The following is a 23,713-nucleotide window of genomic DNA, read 5'->3' on the forward strand; positions in this document are numbered from 1 at the left end:
GGGCTCCCTCTACACATTTTCTTCCACAAAATCCAAACACATTTGCACACAACAAGGCAGCAATCGGTTGGATTGGAGCTTGGCAATTTCATCAAAAATCTTGGCAAAGGGACCAAACTCTTCATTGAGGTATTTATCTCCCTTTTTTCCAGCTTTTCTTTTTTTAATTAACTAGATTGAATGTATGTGTGGTTACTTTTTTTATTGCTTATTTTTGCTGGTTTTTGTTGGTGTTGTATGGATGAAATTTTGGGATGGGTCATGAACAAAATTAGGAAAAAAAGAAACGGTGCTGTGAATGCATGCCAAATGTTTGAAAAAATGTTTGAATGAAAAAATGAATCAAAGGAGTGAATTTGGTGTGTATGTTTTGCTTAAATGGATGACCATTAGCTAGCAAAGATCTGAAAATGCTTGGTTATCCAAAATTTTGGGAGTTTTTGAGCCTTAAAAGCATTAGAATAATTTTCTTCATTTTTGGGGCTGTTTTGATTTAATGCATCCTTTTGTTGTTGTTTACTTGTCAAACTAAGATGATAGTTGTATTGTAGAAGTTATAAGGAGGGTTTTGGCATAATTTTCATGATTTTTGGTGAAGATTTGGGTGTTTTAAAAAATAAAAACCGTGACTGTTTTTTGGCCATTTGACCACTTTTCTTTCCTTTTTTTGTAAAAACTAACTCCGGAAATGGAACCTACGCGAAAAATCGAGTGAGGGGGTGTATTTTGAGAAAATTTGGTAATCGGAGTGACTACCGGCGACAGCGGTCCGGTGGCGGCGGCGCCACTGGCGGCCACCATGCCCGCCAACTGAAGTAAGCTTCATCTGGCCGAAGAAGAAGAAAAAGAAACGGCGGGAAGAAAGAAGAAGAAAGGAAAAAGGAAGGAAAAAGAAAAAAAAGGGGATTGGGCTAATGCTTATTTTTCGGTTGGGCCAAGGGCTAGTTTTGTTAGGTTTTGAAAATGGGTTTTGGTTTATTTTCTTTTGGGTTTCTGTTGGGCTAAGAGTTTGGAGTCCATATATTTTGGTTGGGTTTGAGTGATAAAAGACGGGCTGGCCTGTGTGTTTGGTCTTGGATTTTCGGTTGGGCTTAGGTAGGTTTGGCCCAAGTAAAATAAAAGAGCGGCCCGATGCCCTTGTTCTTGCCCAGATCTGGTTACGATTTGCACTTTGGCCCCTGATCTTTGGAGTAGTTTTATTGTGGCCCAGAACATTTTAAATTCCTTTCACCTAGATCCTTAAATTAATTGCACTTTGGTCCTTGAATTTTATCTTTCATTTAATTTTGACCTCTAAACTTTGGAAAATATAATTTTTGGCCCCAAAAATTTTTCAATTTTTGCAATTCAGTCCCTAGTGAATTTTGACTCTTTTTATTGTGATTGTTTCTTTTCTTTAATAGCTAATTATGTTACTTTTGAATATATTTAACTTGCAATTTTTTAGATGTTCTTAAATTTCTTTGCGTTTGACATGTTAATGTGAATTTAGTATTTTAACATTATTATTTTCAATTAAAGTGGTGCCATGATTCTTTTGTTCATTGTGAGTATAAATAGGACAATTTGACTTCATTTAGTCGCCACTTCAAACGGGAGGTACTCTTATTTTTATTATTTCAATGTCAATTACGTGCTCCTATGTGCTCCTACGTGTTCCTATGTGTTTATATATTTTATAGGCTTTTGTTTATTTTGATTTGAATGTTCATTTAAATTTTCTTATGTTTGTTTAGTTAATTTTATAATTATTTGATAGGCATTTAAATACATCAAAAATGTAATAGATAGGATAACTAATTTTATTTTATCATATCTTTCCCATTTTAGATTGTAGTTAGATTCCCCAATGTAATAGATATGTTGCATGTTTATGTGGCTTATGTGTTATGTGTTTTATCCGTTTTTTTTAGGATTTTGGCATCTAGATATTATGTTTACGTGTTATGTGCCACGTGCCCCTATGTGTTTACTTGTTTTAATTTATGCTTTATTTGTTTCACTATGAATTGTTAATGCATGACGTCACCACACTAGTCCAACGCTAGTTGTGGCTTTTCCCTCCGCTTACTTGCTAGTCCAACGCTAGTAAGGATTTTTAGAAATGGGCTAGTCCAATGCTAGACCCTTTAGGTCGTCTTGCGCTAGATTCATTTTTGTATGCTATTCACTACATTTTCATGCATATTTTTATTTTTAGGATCTTTTCTCATTTGTATGATATTCCTATTATATTATCCCTTACCCGCTATAGGTGCTAATCATGTCATTTAGAATTGCATTTCATTTAGGACATTGTATAATAAGTTAGCTCATTTGCTTGTGCATATTAAGAGAATTATTTTTTTCAAACATGGGAAATGGGCGATTATAACTTTTTAGTTTAAATATCCCATTAATCCCTCTATAAGAAAATTACGTCACGAGTTTTTTGTCTCCCGTACCCTTTATGTTGCATCCCCTCTTTCTTTGATCACTTATATCTATGTATATGATTTAATTTTTTTTTCTTTACTTTAAATTCATCATTTGCATGCTCGTGACACTTTCAAGGAATTATTTTGGCCTTCGTAATTAATGCGATTGGTTCAATTAAACCCTTGAATGAACATTTTGTCCCTTTCGATATTTAGATTTGCATCCATGTAGGAAACATCCAAATATGATAAAATTAAGGGTTAGATTAGGAAAATTTTGACTAAACCTCGCAACTACCTTAGACTAGGTTGAAAGGGTGTCTTAGGTTTGAGTCAATTGAACCTTTGCCTTCCCTTTCTTCAACCGTGATTCCCGAACTCATTTTTTCTTGTTTTCAAAGACCTGGAGTTGTCAAAAAGGGTTTTATTTTATTTTATTTTTGGGTGACTTGGTACACCAAAATTCCATATCAAGTGGTGACTCCTATTTTTTCTTAAAAATCCTTTTAGACTAAATTTTGGACCAAAATTGTCGCATTCTTTTAAGTCCCATTCTAGGTCCTTTTTCATTTATTATCAATAAATCACATCTTTTTATAAACACCTTTCTCCTTTCTTTTCTATCGCGAAAAAATGGGGCGCGACAGAATCCATGGCCGGACTCTAAGCCGAATTGAATCCTACCATAAATCCATGGCTGGATTCTGGGTTGGATTCAAGTCAAACATTCCATTTGTAACTTGTTCAATTTGCGCAACTTGCTCAATAATTTCACCTCTTTTGATGGACAATTTGCAGACATTTTGACAGTAAATTTGAGATTCTAGAATTGTACGCCAAAAGAAATGCCAAACTTATCTATTATCATGGGTATAAAGCAAAGTAGTACCAGTATTCTTCTCACATAAAACTCAAAAAATGTATATCTGTAGTTGCCTCTAACAAAGCTAGTCAAATTATTCAGGTTCCCCAAAGAGCTATCTATCTAGCATAGCATGAATAATTGTACAACAAGAGAACATTAAAACCTAACCCACAATATGGTTTTTTTAATGTCTTTCAACAATCAAGATAAATTGCAATCTTTTTTTTTTTTTTTTTGCTGACCTAGTGGGTGTCCGGGTCAATCCTTACGGGACTCGACTAATCCCACTCCGGCTTGGGAGGAGAGGTCCCATCCCCCCGAACACGATAACCACAGAACTCGAACCCTTGCAAGCACTGGACATCAGATCCTAAGGAGGTTTGTTGAGACCAACCGAGTTGCCCATGAGGGACAGATAATTTAACCCTTGATCTCCCACCCCATCCGGAGAGGTGTTGGCCACTGAGTTAAAGCTCAGTGGTTAGATAAATTGCAATCCAGTGCACACTTTTCAGTAGTGACTGCAGGTTCTCTTGTAAAAAAAATAAAATAAAATAAAAATTAAAGAAGCTACATATACTTCGTTCTAATTGGCTTTTATTTTGACAAAGTCAAGGGATTTCTTTCCATCATGCGCATGTCCAACATGATTGCTCATGTACTCTTCAAACATAACTTCTCGGTAGACAGCTCCACCATCAACCTCTGCAACATGAGGGAGCGGACCTATCTTCTCACTTGGCCTTGGAAGATTGAAAACTGGAATAGAAACTCTTGATTGTTTGCTTGTGGTACGCACTCCATGCTCAGCACTTCTGTACCTTCCATTGCTTAGGATCTAAGGTGCAGCAAAAGATAAGAAGGTAAAAGTACAAAAAAAAAATGTTAAGATTCTTAATCAAGATAGCAATCGAATCGTTGTTTGTTTTAACCAACCTCCAAAAAGTCATTGAGTTGGGAAATTTTGCGAAAATGGATCTAATTTTGATCAAGCAAATGAATACCAGTTCAGTTTTACTGCATACATTGCTACATCTTGGTCGTCTTATAGTACTTCTGCTTCAATAACGAACTAAAATTTCCATTTTTCTACATCTCAATGAAATTTAGAGCATAATAACAAGCAAACATACGAGCAATACTATAATAGATAATTGTGCAAACATATATGTTCGGTTGATCCAGGAAAACAGCCAACTTAACCTAATTAGCTAACTGAACAGCAGATTTTTGTGAATCGTATTAATTTAAGGGCAAATTACAATTCACCCCCATGTGGTTTAGTGTTTTATTACATAATTCTCTTATGGTTTCAAAAGCTATACATAACTCCATCATGATTTGGATTAAAGTGTCAAAGTGACGAAATTTGCAATTCATAACGAAGTCAACTAAATTATCAAAAATACTCCTATGTAAAGTGAAAAATTATTTATTAATCACAGGGGGGGTTATGCACATATATTGAAAATTATAAGGGGGTTATATGATAAAACATTAAAGTATAAGGGTATTATATGATAAAATATAAAATTATACAAGGGTTAGGGTGTTATATATATTATGTTTATATAGTTTGGTCATTTAAGCCATTTTAGTTTTTAAACAAAGGTAATTTCGACATTTTCTTAGGTTCCGTCACGGATAATCATTTCCGTCACTTTGACACTTTAATCCAAATTATGAGGGGGTTATATATAGTTTTCAAAACTAGAGGAGGTTATGTAAAAATTAGAGCAAAGTGTAATTTGCCCTTAATTTAACATGCTCTAAAGAAGTAATGAATATGGTCATCACTGACTACGAACTAACCTGTAATGAATCCCCAGCATTAATAACTAAAGCACCTGGGATTGGTGGAATCTCTATCCACTCTTCTTTTCTGCCATCAAGTATATCTTCTTCAAGCTTTACATATAAACCTCCAACATTATCTTGCAAAAGCACAGTTAAGATGCTCATATCAGAGTGGCGCCCCACACCAACAGTCAGTTCCGGATTTGGGCAAATTGGATAGAAGTTCATGTTGACTATCTTATTGCCAATTAGTGATTCCAGTCTAGAGTCATCAAGGGTCACCCCAAGATTTCCAATTAAGATTTCCAACAGCCTTCTCACCAACTTAGAAGATAACTTCAAGTATTCAAGTGCCTCTTCCCTGAGGAAATAATCCCAAGGCCAAAAGATATATAAGTACCCTTTAAATATAATTAACAGGGCGACAAGTAATATTTAAAGAGTGACTATGGATAGACAAAGTATATGGTGAATCCTTTATTGAGAAACTAAAATCATGCTGATACTACTAAAATTGGTAACATGTAAAATCCACCATTATAAGCCAGAGAGCCCTAGCATTTAAATTTATGTAACATCAATTCAAAGTCGATCTATAATTGATGACGTCTTAAAGTAATAATGTTTCAATTTGTAGTTCTTAGCAAGGTTTTCAAAATCTATCTAAATCCCACCCAAGCTAGTTTTGAGGTTTATACTTCTAAATTGATTCTACTATAATTCTATTCCTTGTGCTATAGGAATTTGAACCCCCCCCCCCCCCCCACCAAAAAAAAAAAATCTTGGGGTCGTAGCTCTCTCCCTAATTGGCTAATTGAGATAATCAAGAAAACTCACTTGCACACTTTAGGCCAATGCTGTTGTGCATCACCATCATTGGTGTAAACCATGCTAACAAAATCTTTCCATTCCAGAGCCTTTTCTTGCTCGGGTGCAAAGCTTGTACCATACTTCACAAAGGGACTGGGACTGACCCTCTTCAGATAAACAGCTTTAGCATCTGCTGGCTGTGCAAAAAACCGGTGTGCAGCATTTTTCAGGGACTCCAGCAGGTCGAAAGACACACCATGGTTGATCACCTGAAAGAACCCTAGTGTCTCAGCAGCTCTAACAATGGCCTCGACCACTTGATCATGGTCGGGACCATCAAGCTTTGATAAATCAATTGGGACTGATGAGAAGTGATCTTTGGAGCTTTGGACAACTTTCACAATTCGCTCAGATGGTGGTTGGATGAATCTTTCTGGTACTTTTGTAATTCCTGAATCCACCAGACCCTTGACTCCGTTGCCATCTTTCACAACAAAATCGAACAAAGAGTTGCCATCATCAAAAGTTGGTGCCATTTTGTTATGAAGGCTGTTTAAGAAGGTGGTGCACGGAATCTGATTAGTGGTAAATGAAATTGGGTCCCTTGTGACTTCCATTAAATAGGCAAGGTCCATATGGTGCTGTAAATTGATAGTGCTATTGAATAATTCAATATTTTACTGAGGAGAGCAAATTATTCAATATTTTAAGGAGGAGGTGAACGATGCCTTTTTTCACTTACGAGTTTGAATTTCTGTTTAATTTGTTCAGTTGTGTATAACTTTGATATAAATTAGTACAATTTTAGTGGAATCGTGAGTTTTACATCAATTTAGTATAACATTTACATTTATATTCAAATTATACACATTTATACTGAATGTTAAGCCCATTACACAACTGGAGAGGCCCCGTTCCAAACTAAATTGTGATTTTTTACAAAAAAAAAATTGTATTTTTTCTTAACATATTTTTTTAATTAATTTTTTATTTCATGTATATTAAATTATTAATTTACATTTTTTTTAAAAAAATCCTAAAAATAACAATACAATCAGGGCTAAAGGCGTGAAAAAAAATTGTTTGATATGATAGCTTAGAATTATTGGTGAAAAAATGTTGGCTGATGTGATAGCTCGCAATTATTGGCAATTGGATACCGATGGAATAAATGGGCACCGTAAGATTTACCAATCCGGGGACAAACAAGTGCCCTATCCCTACAATGCATTATTGTTTCCTCCCTCCCAGTATGGCCAGCGTATAGAATTTTGCAACCAAGAAAGCAATGATGCCCTTCGAATAGAAGGAGGAGGACATTGTTGATCTTTCATTTTGCTGTAACCAAGATTCCATACGATTAACACGATAACTATTACTCCTTACAAACTGTCAAACTGCAGCATCTACAACATCTTAGTCTAAAGTATACCTGGTAATTGGACGCGTTTGACAGGTTTTGGATGGGTTGATATTAGATTTTTATTTAAATGAATTATATTCAATTCGTCCAATTTTAAATTGGATTGATTTTGGGTTGATTTATATTAAGTCATTTTAAACTCATGATCCAATATATTAATTAATACATGTTGATATATAAACTTTCGCACATGTATTTTAATACACAAAATAATTTTTCACACACATAAACATATTTTCACACACTTTTACACACACAAACATACACTCACTTCTTACACTTCTTGGAAACACATCATAAATAGAATAATATTTTATATTGCTTGTATTGTGAATTTTAGATAATAAACTGTAAATTTAAATATATTAGCTAAAAAATTTGTTTACTTTATACTTTTTAATACTACTAATTGATTAAAGCTTATTTTCATCACAACTTATTTAACACTTTTACTATTCATATATGCTTTTATTGTAAGTTGTATTATTCTATGTATTTAAATTATTGAATGCTAGATTATATTATGCGTGAAAATGTAATTTAGAGACATATACTTTGTTGTGAGGAATTATTAACAATAAAATAAACCAAGTCAGAAAAAAAAAGGTAAAAAAATGCAATTAGAACAAATTTAAAACTCTATTCTATGTACATGAAATATTAACAAATAGAAGCAAGTAGCAACTTGAGAACAATAACCAAAAGGAAAAAAAAAAGGGGAGGAAAACAAGCATAATAAATCATTATAGAAGTCGAGCAAGTTTAACTATTGTTGTAAAAGTAAAATAAGTATGAGCTTTTATTTCAACTTTCATTTTTTCTTTTAAATAAAAATTATTGAAAACATATATATGAGAATTGTGAATACAAATTGGTCAATAAATTGTTAACACATGTCCAAATGCACGTGGTTGGCATATGTGAATCTTGTATTTATTATTTTGAATTATTTTTAAACAAATTGGGTATTGAGTGCCCAAATAAAAAATTCAATCCATCTAATGAATAAGTTAGATTGTTCTTACCCAACTCAACAAAACCAATAATCCAACTGACCCATCCCATCTTTTAAAATTGGTGGAGGAGTTCGGTGGGTTGTTGGGTTTATTTGCCAACTTTAGTTTAGAGGGAAGCAACGAGCATTACGTTTTAGATCATTTATCAAAATCGACATTTCATTGATCCCATAGTTAGACACCAAGTTGGCCAAAATGCTAAAATATATCTGTACATGTATTCTAATTCTAAGGTCTTGTGCACATACACTGAATGTATGTTAGTTCAATATTATCAAATTTTAATTTAGCATGCAAAATTTTGCTTACATGAACTAGTAACTAGAACAAGAAAAATATAGTTATTCATTTAAATGCATTTTTGAATAAGGTGAGTTGCTAGTTTATTTTAATTCTTCACTTAGTGAAAACTAATTCATTTACTAAGAAAGTGGGTCAACATCAGACCATGAGAGGATTTTGAATTAGGAGGGGTAAATTTGATCATTTTCTTTTTGGTAACAAACACATTAATAAGTTTACAAATCGGTTAATTAATCCACTTGAATCATATATCTATGAACTTTTACTTGTTCTAAGATCTCTCTTATTTTTTAAAGTACAACAGAAAACTGGTATCTGTTCTTGGACTTAATTAATTGAGAGGGAAATGCCGAATTTGAGATAAATTTAAATGCAGTCAAGGCTAAAAGGAGAAGATAATATGGGCCATAATTAAATTCCATGGATGCCCCTACTTCGTTGTGTTTGCACCAAAATTGGTTAAATGAATCAAGAGCAGATCATGGCACAATTGTTCATCAAAACAACCAGAAAGCAATTTAGAGTCAAACTCATGATACGAATTATAAAAACCTACAAAAGGCATCAATAGAGTTCCTTTTTTTTTTTTTTTTTCTTTTTGGTGTTTGTGATAAGAGGAAGATTGGAATTTATCAATAACCCCAGTAGCATCGGCTAATTTCTTATATTATAGCCGAAAAAAAAAATCGGTGAAATATTGTTATGACAAATGCATATTCTCATACTATACCTATCGTGTTGATTAAGGACAGCAGATGACCCACACATTTTTAAAAAAAAAAACAGGTCAAGGCTACTGTGCTTAGTCAGTATGGTAACCAATAATTGCAACAACCAGGCCTGCCATGCTTACAAAGCACGGTAGCCTTAATTTATTTTTTATTTTTTATTTTTGAAAGGTAAAGGCTAAGCACGGCAGGCAATCTTCCCATTTGCTAAACCTTTTGCAAAGGCTTCCCAATTGCTAAATTGGAAAGAATGGGCAACATGTGTTGGGAACCTAGGAGTTGAGAATGTGCGAAAAAACCTGGCTAAGCTATTCCCAAATTTTTTTTCAACTAATGGATTCCAAAACAAGCAAACAAATTCTATTTTTCTTGTAATGTCATGCAAGAGTTTAGCTTATTGCTTGAATATTTCAAATTTTACATGAAACGTTATCAATACTTATTCCTTTTTCATTTTGCAAAAATAGTTTGAATATTTATATATTATCTATCAACATATTTCTCACATTTTCAGTAGCAAAATTTAAGTACTCAATTTCTCAAAAGATGCTATCATTTCTTATTAAGTGAGCCAACATGTGTTGACTTCTGGTACTTATCCAATGGCTTAGTCCTTATTTGGATTGTTAATTTTTGTGAAAAAAATTTACATTTTCTTGAATATTTCTTTTACATAATTTTTTAATCATTTTTTTATCTTGCATATATTACATCTTAAAAAGAAGTATTTTAGTAATTATTTCTCAAACTTTTTTTATAAAAAAATCTAAATAAATATTTGCTAAACGTTATATTTAAAATGGAAAGAAAATACTTACTTACAAAAAAAAAATCTACCCCAAATAAAAGGGTATAGCTAAAGATTTGCTAAATTGTTTCAGGTAAAATGGAAAAGAAATACTTGTATTTTAATGCGAAGTACTACCAGGATTAGCCTAAGAGAGAGAAAGGGCGGACATGGATGGGGAGAAAGGCACGTGTTTTTATCCTACAAAGCTATCCTCTTCTATCCTATACCTGCAAAACAATGACAAGCTTTGCAAACAACCGTGCAGCCGTTTTTTTTTTTTTTGACTGACAGTGATAGTTTTTTAAAAATTTCTGTGCTGCCGTGCTTAGTAAGTTAGGCAAGCATAGTTTAAGGAAGACCAACTTGTCAGAACTACAATCTAAGTAATTATCCAGTAGCATTGCTACTAAGCAAATTGTAATTCCTTTTCTTTGTAGGTAAAAAGAGGTTAAGAATTTGTGCAAATTGCAAGCTGTAAAAGTGAAGGCCAGGCAACCCGTTGCAGTGAAACACAATCATTTTCTTTGCTTTTTCTACTGCCCAAATATTGGGAGTGTTTGGATAGCAGATTTTTTTAAATAATATTTTACTTATATCATAAACATATTTTTCAATCCATCTTTTTATATTTTTAGTTATTTTTTTTATCTTATATACATCACATCACAAAAAGTGCTACAGCTACAGTAATTATTCTAAATAATATTTCAAATAATACTTTATCCAAACAGACTGATTATTATTAGAAAAGATTCCTCCCGTCCGCGCTTGCTTCCGCTCTTATTTTACAGTTTAAATCCTCTATCCGTCTATCCCGCTAATTTGTTTGAATTATCAATGTATCAATGTACGTGACAACTATATAAACACAAAATAGAGAGGACAAATGGTGATTTTGGAACAAAGGATTTGAAGGCTTATTTTTTTGCCTGATTTGTAATAAATAAATTCTTTTACAACTTTATCTATAGCAATCTTTTAAAAATATTCTAAATTTTTTTTAAAATACCCCAAAAATATGCAAACTTTTTTCTTTCCTTTCCTTCTTTTTTTTTCCTTCTCTCCTATCTCAACTCACCAGTCACCACTACTAGTCGATAACACCGCCGGTTGGCATCTTTTGTTTTTCCCCTCCCTATCCTTTCCCCTCTTCTCCTCTTTCCTCCCTTCTTTTCCTAACCCCATCTCCAACCCCTTCCCCTGATTGACGACTAGATCTCTTTGCATGCGATCAGATCTTTGGTTGCCTACTAGGAAAAAGGGTAGGAGGATGGGATTAGGGAAAGTGGGACAAGGGAGAGAAGGAGGAGAAAGGAAAAGAGAGGAGGAGGATGAGGAGAGGGAAGGAGAGGAAACTTTTTTTTTTTTTTAAAAAAAAAAGGGGAAGGTATGGTGGCAATAGTGGGGGATAGGAGAGAGAGAGAGAGAAGGGGAAGGAAAAGCAGTGATGGTGTGGAGAGAAAGAAGAAGAAAGGAAAAAAAAAAGGAAAAGAAAATAAGAAAATTTTCTCCAAATTCTCTACTACATAAAAGTTTTTTTTTTTTTTTTTATAAATTCTACAATAAGCGAAGTAAAGTTTATTACAAACTTTCAAAAAACGCACCGTCCAAAAAAAGACAAAATACAGTGTTTCAATCTCTTCAAGATTGAATCAATTTGGAGACAAAGTCTTTAATATTTTTGTCTGAACTTCCCCCTTCATCAAAAGCCTGTCTTGCTAAATCCTTCCACTTTTTTGCATGCTTACTAATCTCTTGTCCTTTCTTCCCGTCCATCACTAGGTTTATGCATTGACTAATCGCATCTCTTCTGACAATTCCAGCTTCATCTGGCCCAGCTTTGATTCCCGTTTTCCAAACGTCCATTACAAACTTGGCATTTGTGCTTTGATCTGTCCATTGTGGCATTGCTATCATCGGGACTCCCAAACTTAAGGCCTCCAATGTTGAATTCCACCCACAATGAGTTACAAAGCACCCTACAGATTTGTGGGCTAAAACGTCAAGCTGAGGGCACCATGAGATTATTAGTCCTTTGCCAAATGTTTCTTTAACAAAGTCTTTCGGCAGCTTCTTTGACTCTGATTCTCTAACCACCCAGAGAAAATTATAGCTGCTAGCTCTCAAGCTCCATGCTAATTCTTCCATCTGCTTAACTTCAAGTTCTGCCAAACTTCCAAATGATACATAAACAACTGAACTGATTGACCTTTCATTTAGCCATGACATGCAAGCATTAGTCATTGGCTTAAAAAGATTGAGACCATACTGCTTGTCATCTTCAAGGCGCTTTTCTAAGTACATGGATGGAATAGTTGGTCCAATTGTCTTTACCGGTAGGATTTTTGCCATCCAGTGAATCGCCTAAGCAATATGTAATACAAAACCAATAAAATTCATAGAAGTAGACAAAATGCCACTTTTTTAGATTTTAGTTAACAAACACCTAAATGGTCATTCAGGACTTAGGTTCTCGACTGTAATATGTGTAGGCATTATTAGATATATTGGCCGGAGGGAATCTTGATCTAGTGCTTAAAATTCAGCTCTCAAAAATTAGAAATCTTAAATTCAAACTCTCCTTTTCTCTCCCGGGCTTCTTAAATCTAATAATTTCCCTATTAAAATAAGAAAATAAAAAAAAAAGACGTATTGAAGTACGCTTACCTCTTCCTCCAACCCGTAAAATGTGTTGAAAAAGATCCAGTCAGCTTCTTCAAAATTTTCCATTTGGTCATGTGCAAACAGCTGTGTACTTGCTGGATATAGACCAGGATTGGACACAAAAGAGGGCAGATCTGAAGCTAATAATGGTGGCAAACCGGGGATGTCCACTCCACTCTCCTCTAGAGGAAGCTTCAAAAGTCCTTTGTGGACATGATTGTAGATGTTATTGACAGCACAGGATTGAGTGAAGAACACACCCGCACGTACGCCAAGATCCTTGGCTACATCTAGACACCAAGGCAAGAATGAATCATAAATGATACAATCAACAGGACAGCCCGAATCTTGAAGCTTCAAGATTAGCTCAGTCAGAGTTTCTGAGCCAACCTTTTGAAACCTAGGCCAGTATATTTCCATTACAATTCCATTTGCTCCCTCATCATATCCATCAGAGATGGTCTCCACTGAGATAGAAGCTGAGACTTCATCCAAGGTTTCAAACAAGAACTTGGTTATAGCAAACGTGATTTTGACGCCCTCATGTTGCAAACGCTTAGCAAATTGGAGCATTGGGTTTAAGTGACCTTGGACGGGATATGGCAATAGCAGGCAATGAGCTCTGTGAGTTTCCATCAATTGCTGTAACCAAGAAATTTGAGTATGCACTGTTTGGAGGTTCCACAACCTTTGCGTAGCACTTGTAGCAGAAAACACGACATTAGAATTTAATGCATTAGAATTTAATGCAGCGCAGTAGGTGGTGCTGTCCATCGCTATGGACCAATGGAAAGTTTTTCGGATAAGGGGCACAAACAGTCATCAGAAGAACCCTTTAGGAGCGGTCCTCTCACATTACGAAACAAGAGATCCAGCAATAGCCACTTCACCAAGGAATAAGCAAAGCCAAAATGACCTCGTTTCAGTTAGTTAGGCCAATAAAAATAAATAAAAGGGATTGCTTACCCTAATAGGCTCTGTTAGAGCCAAACGGGCTTTTCAAATTTTCAAAATTTGAAATGAATTTGTGATTTGGTTCGTGACTTTGAAATGAAACCCGGGAAAAATCACCTACCGTAATATTGAACAAAACACCATTCTCTGTCTAGCTAGGAAAGGAAAAAATCAATAGAAAAATAAACTTGCATACATTAAGTTTTGGGGAGAACGGCAGAATCTATTGAAAGGAGATGTGTGCGGTAATTTGAACTGAAGAAGGAAGGTGCACTTTGTCTTTCTTATGTTAGTGATGGATTTCAACTATGGAATCATCGAGAAGAAAGGTACAGTAACTTTGTACCATACAATATTCTGACCACCAAGCATAATGAGGGTGATATGTGTTAGGTCTGGCCCTAGGAAATTGACGAAAGAATTTTCGGCAACCCCAAAAGACAAATAACAAAGCAGAAATAAATAAAACAGAAACACAAGAATTTATGTGGTTCGGTCAAATTGACCTACGTCTACGGGCGAAGGAGGAGTAATATTTTACTATGAAGAAGAGAGTACAAAAGATGCCTTAGGAAAGTGTTTCTAGACCTAAAACACCTATTACTAAAAATACAAGAGAGCCCAAAGATATTTAACTAAACAAAAGGCTTAATGACTTAAAGGCCCAAATAGCCCACTAATGCTCTCTTGGTTTTGGTGCACTTAACCCCATCACAGGCCCACTATATTTATAGGCAATCAAGGGAAAGGTTCCCTTATACAAAAGCCGATGAGGGACAACGCCACACTAACAAATCTCCATCTTGGTGTGTCCCCAACATCAACAGTAGCAAAACTGCTCCACCTTCTCCACATAAGCCCAATGGGCTCACCAACAATGAATACCAACCGAATTCAAGCATTATTTGAACTTGTAAATTGGAAGAGATTTCGTGAACATGTCAGCAGGATTCTCCTTGGTACTGATTTTCTGAACAAGGACTTTTCCCTCAACAATAGTATCTCGAATGAAATGAAATTTCACATCAATGTGCTTCGTCCTCTCATGATACATCTGGTCTTTAGTCAAATGAATGACACTTTGACTATCACAGTAAATAGTAGTAACACTTTGATACAAACTAAGTTTGCCAAATAGACTCTTCAACCACAAGACTTCTTTGATTGCCTCAGTCATGGCCATATATTCTGCCTCCGTAGTAGATAAAGCTACAACGGGTTGTAAGTAGCCTTCCAACTAACTGCACAACCGCCAATGCAAAAAACGTAATCTGAAAGTGATCTTCTCCTGTCAAGATCCCCATCATAGTCAGAGTCTACAAAACCAACCAAAGTGTCATTATTTCTTCCAAACTCCAAACTACAATTTGAAGTCCCTCGCAAGTATTTGAGAATCCACTTCACAGCCTGCCAATGTGCTTTTCCGAGACACGACATATACCTGCTAACCACACTGACTGCTTGTGCAATATCTGGACGAGTACAAACCATTGCATACATAATGCTGCCAACTGCGTTGGAATAAGGAACCCGTGCCATATACTCTTCCTCTTCAACTGACTGTGGTGACTGAGCAGCAGATAGTCGAACATGACTAGCAAGAGGAGTAGTCATAGGTTTAGCATCTTTCATGGCAAACTTCTCCAAAACCTTTTCAAGATAATTTTCTTGAGTCAAGAATAATTTTCCAGCTCCTCGGTCTCTTTTGATCTCCATGCCAAGAATTTTCTTAGCTACTCCCAAATGTTTCATGTCAAATTCACTACTTAACTGCAACTTCAAAGTGTGAATTTCTGACAAATTCTTGGCAGCAATGAGCATGTCATCAACATAAAGCAGCAAATAAATAAAAAAACCATCATCTAACTTTCGGAAGTAAATGCAACTATCATACATGCTCATTGAATAACCATGACTTAACATAAAAGTATCAAACCTCTTATACCACTGTCTTGGAGACTGTTTCAACCCATATAAGGATTTCTTTGGCAAACAAATATGGTCTTCCTTTCCTTCAATTTCAAATCCCTAAGGTTGCTTCATATAAATTTTTTCTTCAAGTTCACCATGCAAAAAAGCTGTTTTAACATCAAGTTGCTCTAACTCCAAATCATACATGGCAACTAAAGCAAGCAGAACACGAATAGTGCTATGCTTAACAACAGGTGAAAATACTTCATTAAAATCAACACCTTGTACCGGACTATAGCCTTTTGCAACCAAACGTGCTTTATACCTTGCATCTTCAACTCCTGGAATACCTTCTTTCTTCTTAAAGACCCTTTTACATCCAACAATTTTCTTACCTGGAGGCGGCTTCACAAGAACCTAAGTTCCATTTCGATGGAGAAACTCAATTTCTTCATTCATCGCAACCAACCACTTAGCAGAATCATCACAAGAAATCACATCTGAATAAGTAGTAGGCTCATCAACTACATCAATTTTTTCTGCGATAGACAAAGCATATGCAACCAAATTTGCATATCTTTGTGATGGTCGAATATCCCTCTTTGGTCTATCTCTGGCAATGGAATATTCTTCCTCTTCTGAATTATTTTCATCAGTAGATTCAGATGCATCTGCTGGCACTTGTTGAATAGAAGAACCAGAACTACCAATCTCAAGCTCCACCTGCTTCTGCATGCTATCATTTGTTTGACAAGAACTAGAAAATTCCTTCTTGAAAGATAACATAGAGAATTCATCAAAAGTAACATCTCTACTGATTATAAATTTTGGAGTTTTAGGATCAAGACACCATAATCTGTATCCTTTCACTCCAGAAGCATACCCAAGGAAAATACACTTTTTAGCTCGATTCTAATTTTCCATCATTTACATGCATGTATGCTGGACACCTAAAAATTTTAAAATCAAAATAATCAGCAGGAATACCTGACCAAACTTCCTCAGGAGTTTTGAAATTAAGAGCAGCAGAAGGAGCACAGTTGATAATATAACAGGTCATAGAAATTGCCTCAGCCCAAAAATTCTTTGCCAACCCTGCATTAGAGATCATGCACATCGCTCTCTCCAAAAGTGTTCTGTTCATACATTCGGTCACACCATTTTGCCGAGGCGTCATCCTGACAGTGTGATGCCGAACAATTCCTTCATTCTTGCAAAATTCATCAAATTCTCTTTCACAAAATTTCATGTCATTATCTGTTCTAAGCTGCTTGATCTGTTTACCTGTCTGTTTCTCAATCAAAACTTTTCATTGCATGAAAGTGAGGTAAACATCATTCTTATGTTTAAGAAAATAAACCCAAACTTTCCTTGAATAATCATCAATGAAAGTTAACATATACCTGGCACTACCCTTAGATGAAATGTGACGCTCCGAAAAGAATGAGTGTGAGAACCCGGAAATTTTCTAATTTTCTAAGGTTTATTTTATTTAATCGCCCGCCTTTTCTATATTTTCTTTATTAGAAAAATTTTCCAAATAAAGTTTATAAGCAAAGATAGTTTTAAAATGATTTTTCTAGTATCGGTTAGTTTTTGAGAAATTAAGAGCGTATTTTGGACGTGGGACCCGCTAGTGCGGTAAGTGCATTATATTTTTGACAACTTGTTGGAATTTTGTATTAAGTGATATTATTTTACAAGGTGTTAAGATATTTGTATTGGAGAGACAAAAAGATAAGTTTTACACCTAAAAGTGACAAGTGTCACCATAAGATTAAGTCTTGGACTTTGACTACACTATTCCCTACTTTACCAAATAAATCAAAAAATTGCCAAAAAACATCCTTATTTCTAAAGCTTCATAGCCGGCTCTCTCTCAAAGGAAAAGAAAGAAAAGCTATCAATTTCTTCCTTCCATTTCTTGCTCAATCTTCAAATCCAACCAATAAAACTCCAAATCATTCCATAAAATCTCTTTGCTAAGTGGTCTTGAGGTGTTTTGTGGAGTTGTTTGAAAAGCTAAGGTGGCTAGTTGCTCTATCTCTTGTACTGCTAAGGTGAGTTATGAAGGACCCACCCCTCTCCTCCCTCTAATGATGCTTAATTGATGATTAGTGGTGGTATAAGGTGCAACTTTATGGATTATATTGTGATTTTTGGTTGAATTGGTGAAATTTTATAATTATTGGGGATTTTTCTGTTTTAATATGAACATGATTGTGTGGCCATATATGATGATTGGAAATGATGTTTAAGGACTCTATGAGGTGAAAAAAGTGATTAATTGCAAACAATTTCTGTTTTGGAAGAAATCTTGGAAAGTTAGGGTTTGATGTTCTTCATTCTGCCTGAATTTGTAGCTCATAGATAGAGGCCGAATTGACCTTAGTTTAAAACATAAAAGTTGTAGAGAATGGTATTTTATAGGTGCCTACAAAATTTCAGGTCAATCGGAGTAGCGTAACTTGAGAAAAGTCGAAATTACCCTTGCTGTCCTGGTTTTACCCGAATTTGGGAATTGCTTCTGTAATTGGTTGTTTTGGTCAGGAATACTTCCGAATTGGTTGTTGAGGTCTTCTGATGAAATGTAGCCCTATTTATTAGATTTCAGCTGGTTTTGGAATTTCTGGATTTGGACTTAGGTAGACTGATTTATGATGTTTCCGCTAGAATGCGTTCTGTGAATCTGTTTTTGTGATTCTGGTGTAGTATCTTGCATTTTTGACCTTGTTACACTCGAAACTGGGTTGAGTGACCTTCTGTAATATTGTATCCCTATCTCTTAGCTTCGAAACGGTATATCTTCCACCTTCATCCGACAATCGTAGTGCCTTTGGTGCCATTATCGCAAAAGGATATCAAAAACTATTTTTCTGATTTAGAGCTTATCTTTCATTTCTGAACTTTTCCCTAGCTTGACTTGTACTAGTACTACTTGGAGCTTGCTGAATGGCTATTGGATAAACTTGTTGTTGTGTGTGTACCTTTGGGACTGGCTGAAGAAATAATGAAGCCATGATGGCTGGAAAGTTAGCAAATTTAGGGGAAGCGCTGTCCGAACTTTAAAGGGACTTGTTTGCATTGAGTTTGTGATCTAAGGCTTGGATTTGAGCAAGGCAATGTTATATGATGGATGATTTCTGAGCCATGGAGGTGAGTGACCCTAAACTATTTCCAAAGTACTTGTGAAATGCTTCTTGCATTATTTATTCGATTGCATATCATGCGTGCTTGCATGTGGATTCATGACATGATTTGGCTTCAATGAGTTCTGGGAAAGTCTAGTGCTGGACACCAACGTCTCCGCCTTGTTTATGGTTCATGTTCATATTTATCTGGAGCTCAAAAAGGGACTCCCTCTCAATGTTAATGTTAAATGATCTATTTAAGCGTTGGGTGTTCAAGTGCAATGATTTCACCGGCTCATGAGAGCAATAAACGTACATTTGATTTTTGAATCATGACATCATCGAAATGATCGAAATGCATTATTGTGAAATATATTTGATTTCTGATTTTACTGGTTACTCGCTGAGCTTCTAACTCACCCCAAAACTATTTTATTCCCCTCCACAGGGCTCGTGGCGAAGGAAGGATTGTTGTGATTTTATTGTTGTGGAATTTCTCTTGTATAAGAATTAGGATCATGGATCAGAGTGGCGCAGTGGAAGCGTGGACGCTTCGCTTTTGATATGTAAATGTTGGAACATTTGAGTTATATTTGAGATTTATCTTGTATTTATTTGAGAACTATAGTGAACGACTGAGTCCCGGCGAGAGTTGGGCAGGCGGTCCGCCGAACCCTCTGGTTCGCCTTAGGGGGAGGTGGGGCTGTCACAGTTGGTATCAGAGCTTAGAATTCAGATCTCTGTAGTGTATCATGGGTTTGAAGTTTAGGATGCCGGACTGTGGGTTTGGTTTGCAATATTAGTGATTCTTGCGAGATATCTCGACTTGATTGGTACAAGATGGAATGTCCAGGACGACATTCTTTTAAGGAGGGGAGTTTGTGACCCCCCGAAAAGAATGAGTGTGAGAACCTGGAAATTTTCTAATTTTCTAAGGTTTATTTTATTTAATCGCCCACATTTTCTACATTTTCTTTATTAGAAAAATTTTCCAGATAAAGTTTATGAGCAAAGATAGTTTTAAAATGATTTTTCTAGTATCGGTTAGTTTTTGAGAAATTAAGAGCGTATTTTGGACGTGGGACCCGCTAGTGCGGTAAATGCATTATATTTTTGACAACTTGTTGGAATTTTGTATTAAGTGATATTATTTTATAAGGTGTTAAGATATTTGTATTGGAGAGATAAAAAGATAAGTTTTACACCTAAAGGTGACAAGTGTCATCATAAGATTAAGTCTTGGACTTTGACTACACTATTCCCTATTTCACCAAATAAATCAAAAAATTGCCAAAAAACATCCTTATTTCTAAAGCTTCATAGCCAGCTCTCTCTCAAAGGAAAAGAAAGAAAAGCTATCAATTTCTTCCTTCTATTTCTTGCTCAATCTTCAAATCCAACCAATAAAACTCCAAATCATTTCATAAAATCTCTTTGCTAAGTGGTCTTGAGGTGTTTTGTGGAGTTGTTTGAAAAGCTAAGGTGGCTAGTTGCTCTATCTCTTGTATTGCTAAGGTAAGTTGTGAAGGACCCCTCTCCTCCCTCTAATGATACTTAATTGATGATTAGTGGTGGTATAAGGTGCAATTTTATGGATTATATTGTGATTTTTGGTTGAATTGGTGAAGTTTTATAATTATTGGGGATTTTTCTGTTTTAATATGAACATGATTGTGTGGCTATATATGATGATTGGAAATGATGTTTAAGAACTCTATGAGGTGGAAAAAATGATTAATTGCAAACAATTTCTGTTTTGGAAGAAATCTTGGAAAGTTAGGGTTTGATGTTCTTCATTCTGCCCGAATTTGTAGCTCATAGATAGAGGCCGAATTGGCCTTGGTTTAAAACATGAAAGTTTTAGAGAATGGTATTTTATAGGTGCCTACAAAATTTCAGTTCAATCGGAGTAGCGTAGCTTGAGAAAAGTCGAAATTACCCTTGCTATCCTGGTTTTACCCGAATTTGGAAATTGCTTCTGTAATTGGTTGTTTTGGTCAGGAATGCTTCCGAATTGGTTGTTGAGGTCTTCTGATGAAATGTATCCCTGTTTCTTAGCTTTCAGCTGGTTTTGGAATTTCTGGATTTGGACTTAGGTAGACTGATTTATGATGTTTCCGCTAGAATGCGTTCTGTGAATATGTTTTTGTGATTCTGGTGTAGTATCTTGCATTTTTGACCTTGTTACACTCGAAACTGGGTTGAGTGACCTTCTGTAATATTGTATCCCTATCTCTTAGCTTCGAAACGGTATATCTTCCACCTTTATCCGACAATCATAGTGCCTTTGGTGCCATTACCGCAAAAGGATATCAAAAACTATTTTTCTGATTTAGAGCTTATCTTTCATTTCTGAACTTTTTCCTAGCTTGACTTGTACTAGTACTACTTGGAGCTTGCTGAATGGCTATTGGATGAACTTGTTGTTGTGTGTGTACCTTTGGGACTGGCTGAAGAAATAATGAAGCCATGATGGCTGGAAAGTTAGCAAATTCAGGGGAAGCGCTGTCCGAACTTTGAAGGGACTTGTTTGCATTGAGTTTGTGATCTAAGGCTTGGATTTGAGCAAGGCAATGTTATATGATGGATGATTTCTGAGCCATGGAGGTGAGTGACCCTAAACTATTTCCAAAGTACTTGTGAAATGTTTCTTGCATTATTTATTCGATTGCATATCATGCGTGCTTGCATGTGGATTCATGACATGATTTGGCTTCAATGAGTTCTGGGAAAGTCTAGTGCTAGACACCAACGTCTCTGCCTTATTTATGGTTCATGTTCATGTTTATCTGGAGCTCAAAAAGGGGCTTCCTCTCAGTGTTAATGTTAAATGATCTATTTGAGCGTTGGGTGTTTAAGTGCAATGATTTCACCGGCTCATGAGAGCAATAAACGTACATTTGATCTCTGAATCATGACATCATCGAAATGATCGAAATGCATTATTGTGAAATATATTTGATTTCTGATTTTACTGGTTACTCGTTGAGCTTCTAACTCACCCCAAAACTATTTTATTCCCCTCCACAGGGCTCGTGGCGAAGGAAGGCTTGTTGTGATTTTATTATTGTGGAATTTCTCCTGTATAAGAATTGGGATCGTGGATCAGAGTGGCGCAGTGGAAGCGTGGACGCTTCGCTTTTGATATGTAAATGTTGGAACATTTGAGTTATATTTGAGATTCATCTTGTATTTATTTGAGGACTGTAGTGAACGACTGAGTCCCGGTGAGAGTTGGGCAGGGGGTCCGCCGAACCCTCTGGTTCGCCTTAGGGGGAGGTGGGGCTGTCACACGAAACACGAGATGGACAACATAAATCTGAATGAATATAATCAAGAGTACCTTTCGTCTTATGAATTGCTGGAGAACTGAAGCTAACTCTTTTTTGCTTCCCAAAGATACAATGTTCACAGAATTCCAGTGACCCAGTACTCTGACCGCAAAGAAGTCCCCTTTTGCTTAGTATGCCCAAGCCTTTCTCACTCATATGTCCCAAACGCATATGCCACAATTTGGTGATGTTAAAATCAGACAAAGATGATGATGACGAAACTGCAACTGAACCTGTGACAGTAGATCCCTGCAAAACATATAAACTACCAACCCTGCAAGCTTTCATTACAACAAGAGCACCTTTAGAAACCTTCATAACGCTATTTTTACCTGTTTATTTGCACCCAAGAGCCTCTAGGGTGTCCAAAGAAATGAGATTCTTTTTCAAATCAGGAACATGTCTAACATTAGTGAGCGTCCTCACAATACCATCATGCATTTTAATTCGAATTGTACCCTTACCAATAACATTGCAAGCGGCATTATTGCCCATCAAAACAATTCCACCATTATAAAATTCATAAGTGGAAAATAAATCTCTATTGGGACAGATGTGATAAGAGCACCCCGAATCTAAAATTCATTCATTTTTAGACCTTGTCCTGTCATCAGTCACAAAGAAAATACTTCCTTCATTCTCATCAGCTGCAACACCAGCTTCAGCAGTCTCAAAATTTTTCTCACCAGGTTTCCCCTTTTGTTTCAATTTATTTTTCAATTTGAAACAATCTGCCTTAATGTGCCCCATTTTATGATAATAATTACACTCCATATTTCTATGTCTGGATTTAAATCTAGATTTAGATCTACTTTTATCAAACTCTCTTATCTCAGTTCTGCCCCTAACAACCAAACCTTCTGCATGGCCTCCATTAAAATTTTCAATAATATCCCTATCTATCTGCTCCTTAGATTTTAATACAGATTTAATTTCTCGATATTAAATTATTTCTTTTCCATAAATCATAGTATTACGAAAATGTTTAAAAGATTGGGGAAGGGAACACAAAAGTAATAGGGCCTGATCCTCATCATCAATTTTTGAATCTATATTTCCCAAATCCATAATAATGAAATCAAATTTATCAAAATGTGAGAGTATAGATGTACCTTCAGTCATGCGAAACATATACAAACTTTGCTTTAAATAAAGCCGATTCTCAACTGTTTTCTTCATGTACAAGATCTTAAGTTTGTCCCACATGGCCTTTGCCGAAGTCTTAGTGGCTACCTCCCGCAAAACCTCGTCAGAGAGATTTAGGATAATATTGGACCTTTCCTTCTTATCCATCTTAGCAAAATTTGCATCTGTCACACCCTCTGGCTTTTTCTCAATTCCGTGTATCGCTAGATCAACTCCGTCTTGAACCAAAATGGCCTCCATCTTGAGTTGCCACATCTCGAAATTGACATTCCTTTTAAATTTTTCGACGACAGTCTTTGTTATTGCCATTGTTGCCACAAAATCCAAAGCTTCCGAAGAATCTCTGATACCAGTTTGTTAGGTCTGGCTCCAGGAAATTGACGAAAAGATTTTTGGCAACCCCAAAAGACAAATAACAAAGCAGAA

General features: G+C 35.6%; 2 protein-coding genes and 1 long non-coding RNA gene across 3 annotated transcripts; 1 reads left to right on the plus strand and 2 right to left on the minus strand.

Moving 5' to 3' along the window:
- Positions 1-3,735: 3,735 nt before the first annotated feature.
- On the minus strand, positions 3,736-6,425 carry LOC113695710 (scopoletin 8-hydroxylase-like). The gene is made up of 3 exons (XM_027214877.2): positions 5,917-6,425; positions 5,095-5,440; positions 3,736-4,120 (listed from the first exon to the last, which is right to left on the minus strand). Exons 1-3 carry the CDS (start codon positions 6,423-6,425, stop codon positions 3,869-3,871), a joined length of 1,107 nt encoding a protein of 368 aa, XP_027070678.2. The 3' UTR covers positions 3,736-3,868.
- Positions 3,978-6,626, plus strand: LOC140038501 (uncharacterized). The gene is made up of 2 exons (XR_011842169.1): positions 3,978-4,073; positions 5,994-6,626. It is a non-coding gene; the product is annotated as an uncharacterized lncRNA (long non-coding RNA).
- Positions 6,627-11,712: 5,086 nt separating this feature from the next.
- Positions 11,713-13,705, minus strand: LOC113695794 (UDP-glycosyltransferase 74G1). Its single transcript, XM_027214982.2, has 2 exons — positions 12,817-13,705; positions 11,713-12,513 (listed from the first exon to the last, which is right to left on the minus strand). The coding sequence occupies exons 1-2, from the start codon at positions 13,585-13,587 to the stop codon at positions 11,791-11,793; spliced, it is 1,494 nt and encodes a 497-aa protein (XP_027070783.2). The 5' UTR covers positions 13,588-13,705; the 3' UTR covers positions 11,713-11,790.
- Positions 13,706-23,713: the final 10,008 nt, after the last annotated feature.

Source organism: Coffea arabica, chromosome 1c, assembly GCF_036785885.1.
Source record: "Coffea arabica cultivar ET-39 chromosome 1c, Coffea Arabica ET-39 HiFi, whole genome shotgun sequence".
NCBI lineage: Eukaryota > Viridiplantae > Streptophyta > Magnoliopsida > Gentianales > Rubiaceae > Coffea > Coffea arabica.

Bases quoted from the DNA above. Each gene is read 5' to 3' on its own strand.
- LOC113695710 (XM_027214877.2), bottom strand. From the start codon at position 6,425: ATGGCACCAACTTTTGATGATGGCAACTCTTTGTTCGATTTTGTTGTG. The intron at 5,441-5,916 runs GTGAGTTTTCTT...TTATTTCCTCAG, and splicing joins CATTGGCCTAAAGTGTGCAA to GGAAGAGGCACTTGAATACT. The intron at 4,121-5,094 runs GTTAGTTCGTAG...GCTGCACCTTAG, and splicing joins ATGCTGGGGATTCATTACAG to ATCCTAAGCAATGGAAGGTA.
- LOC113695794 (XM_027214982.2), bottom strand. From the start codon at position 13,587: ATGGACAGCACCACCTACTGCGCTGCATTAAATTCTAATGCATTAAAT. The intron at 12,514-12,816 runs GTAAGCGTACTT...CATATTGCTTAG, and splicing joins TTTACGGGTTGGAGGAAGAG to GCGATTCACTGGATGGCAAA.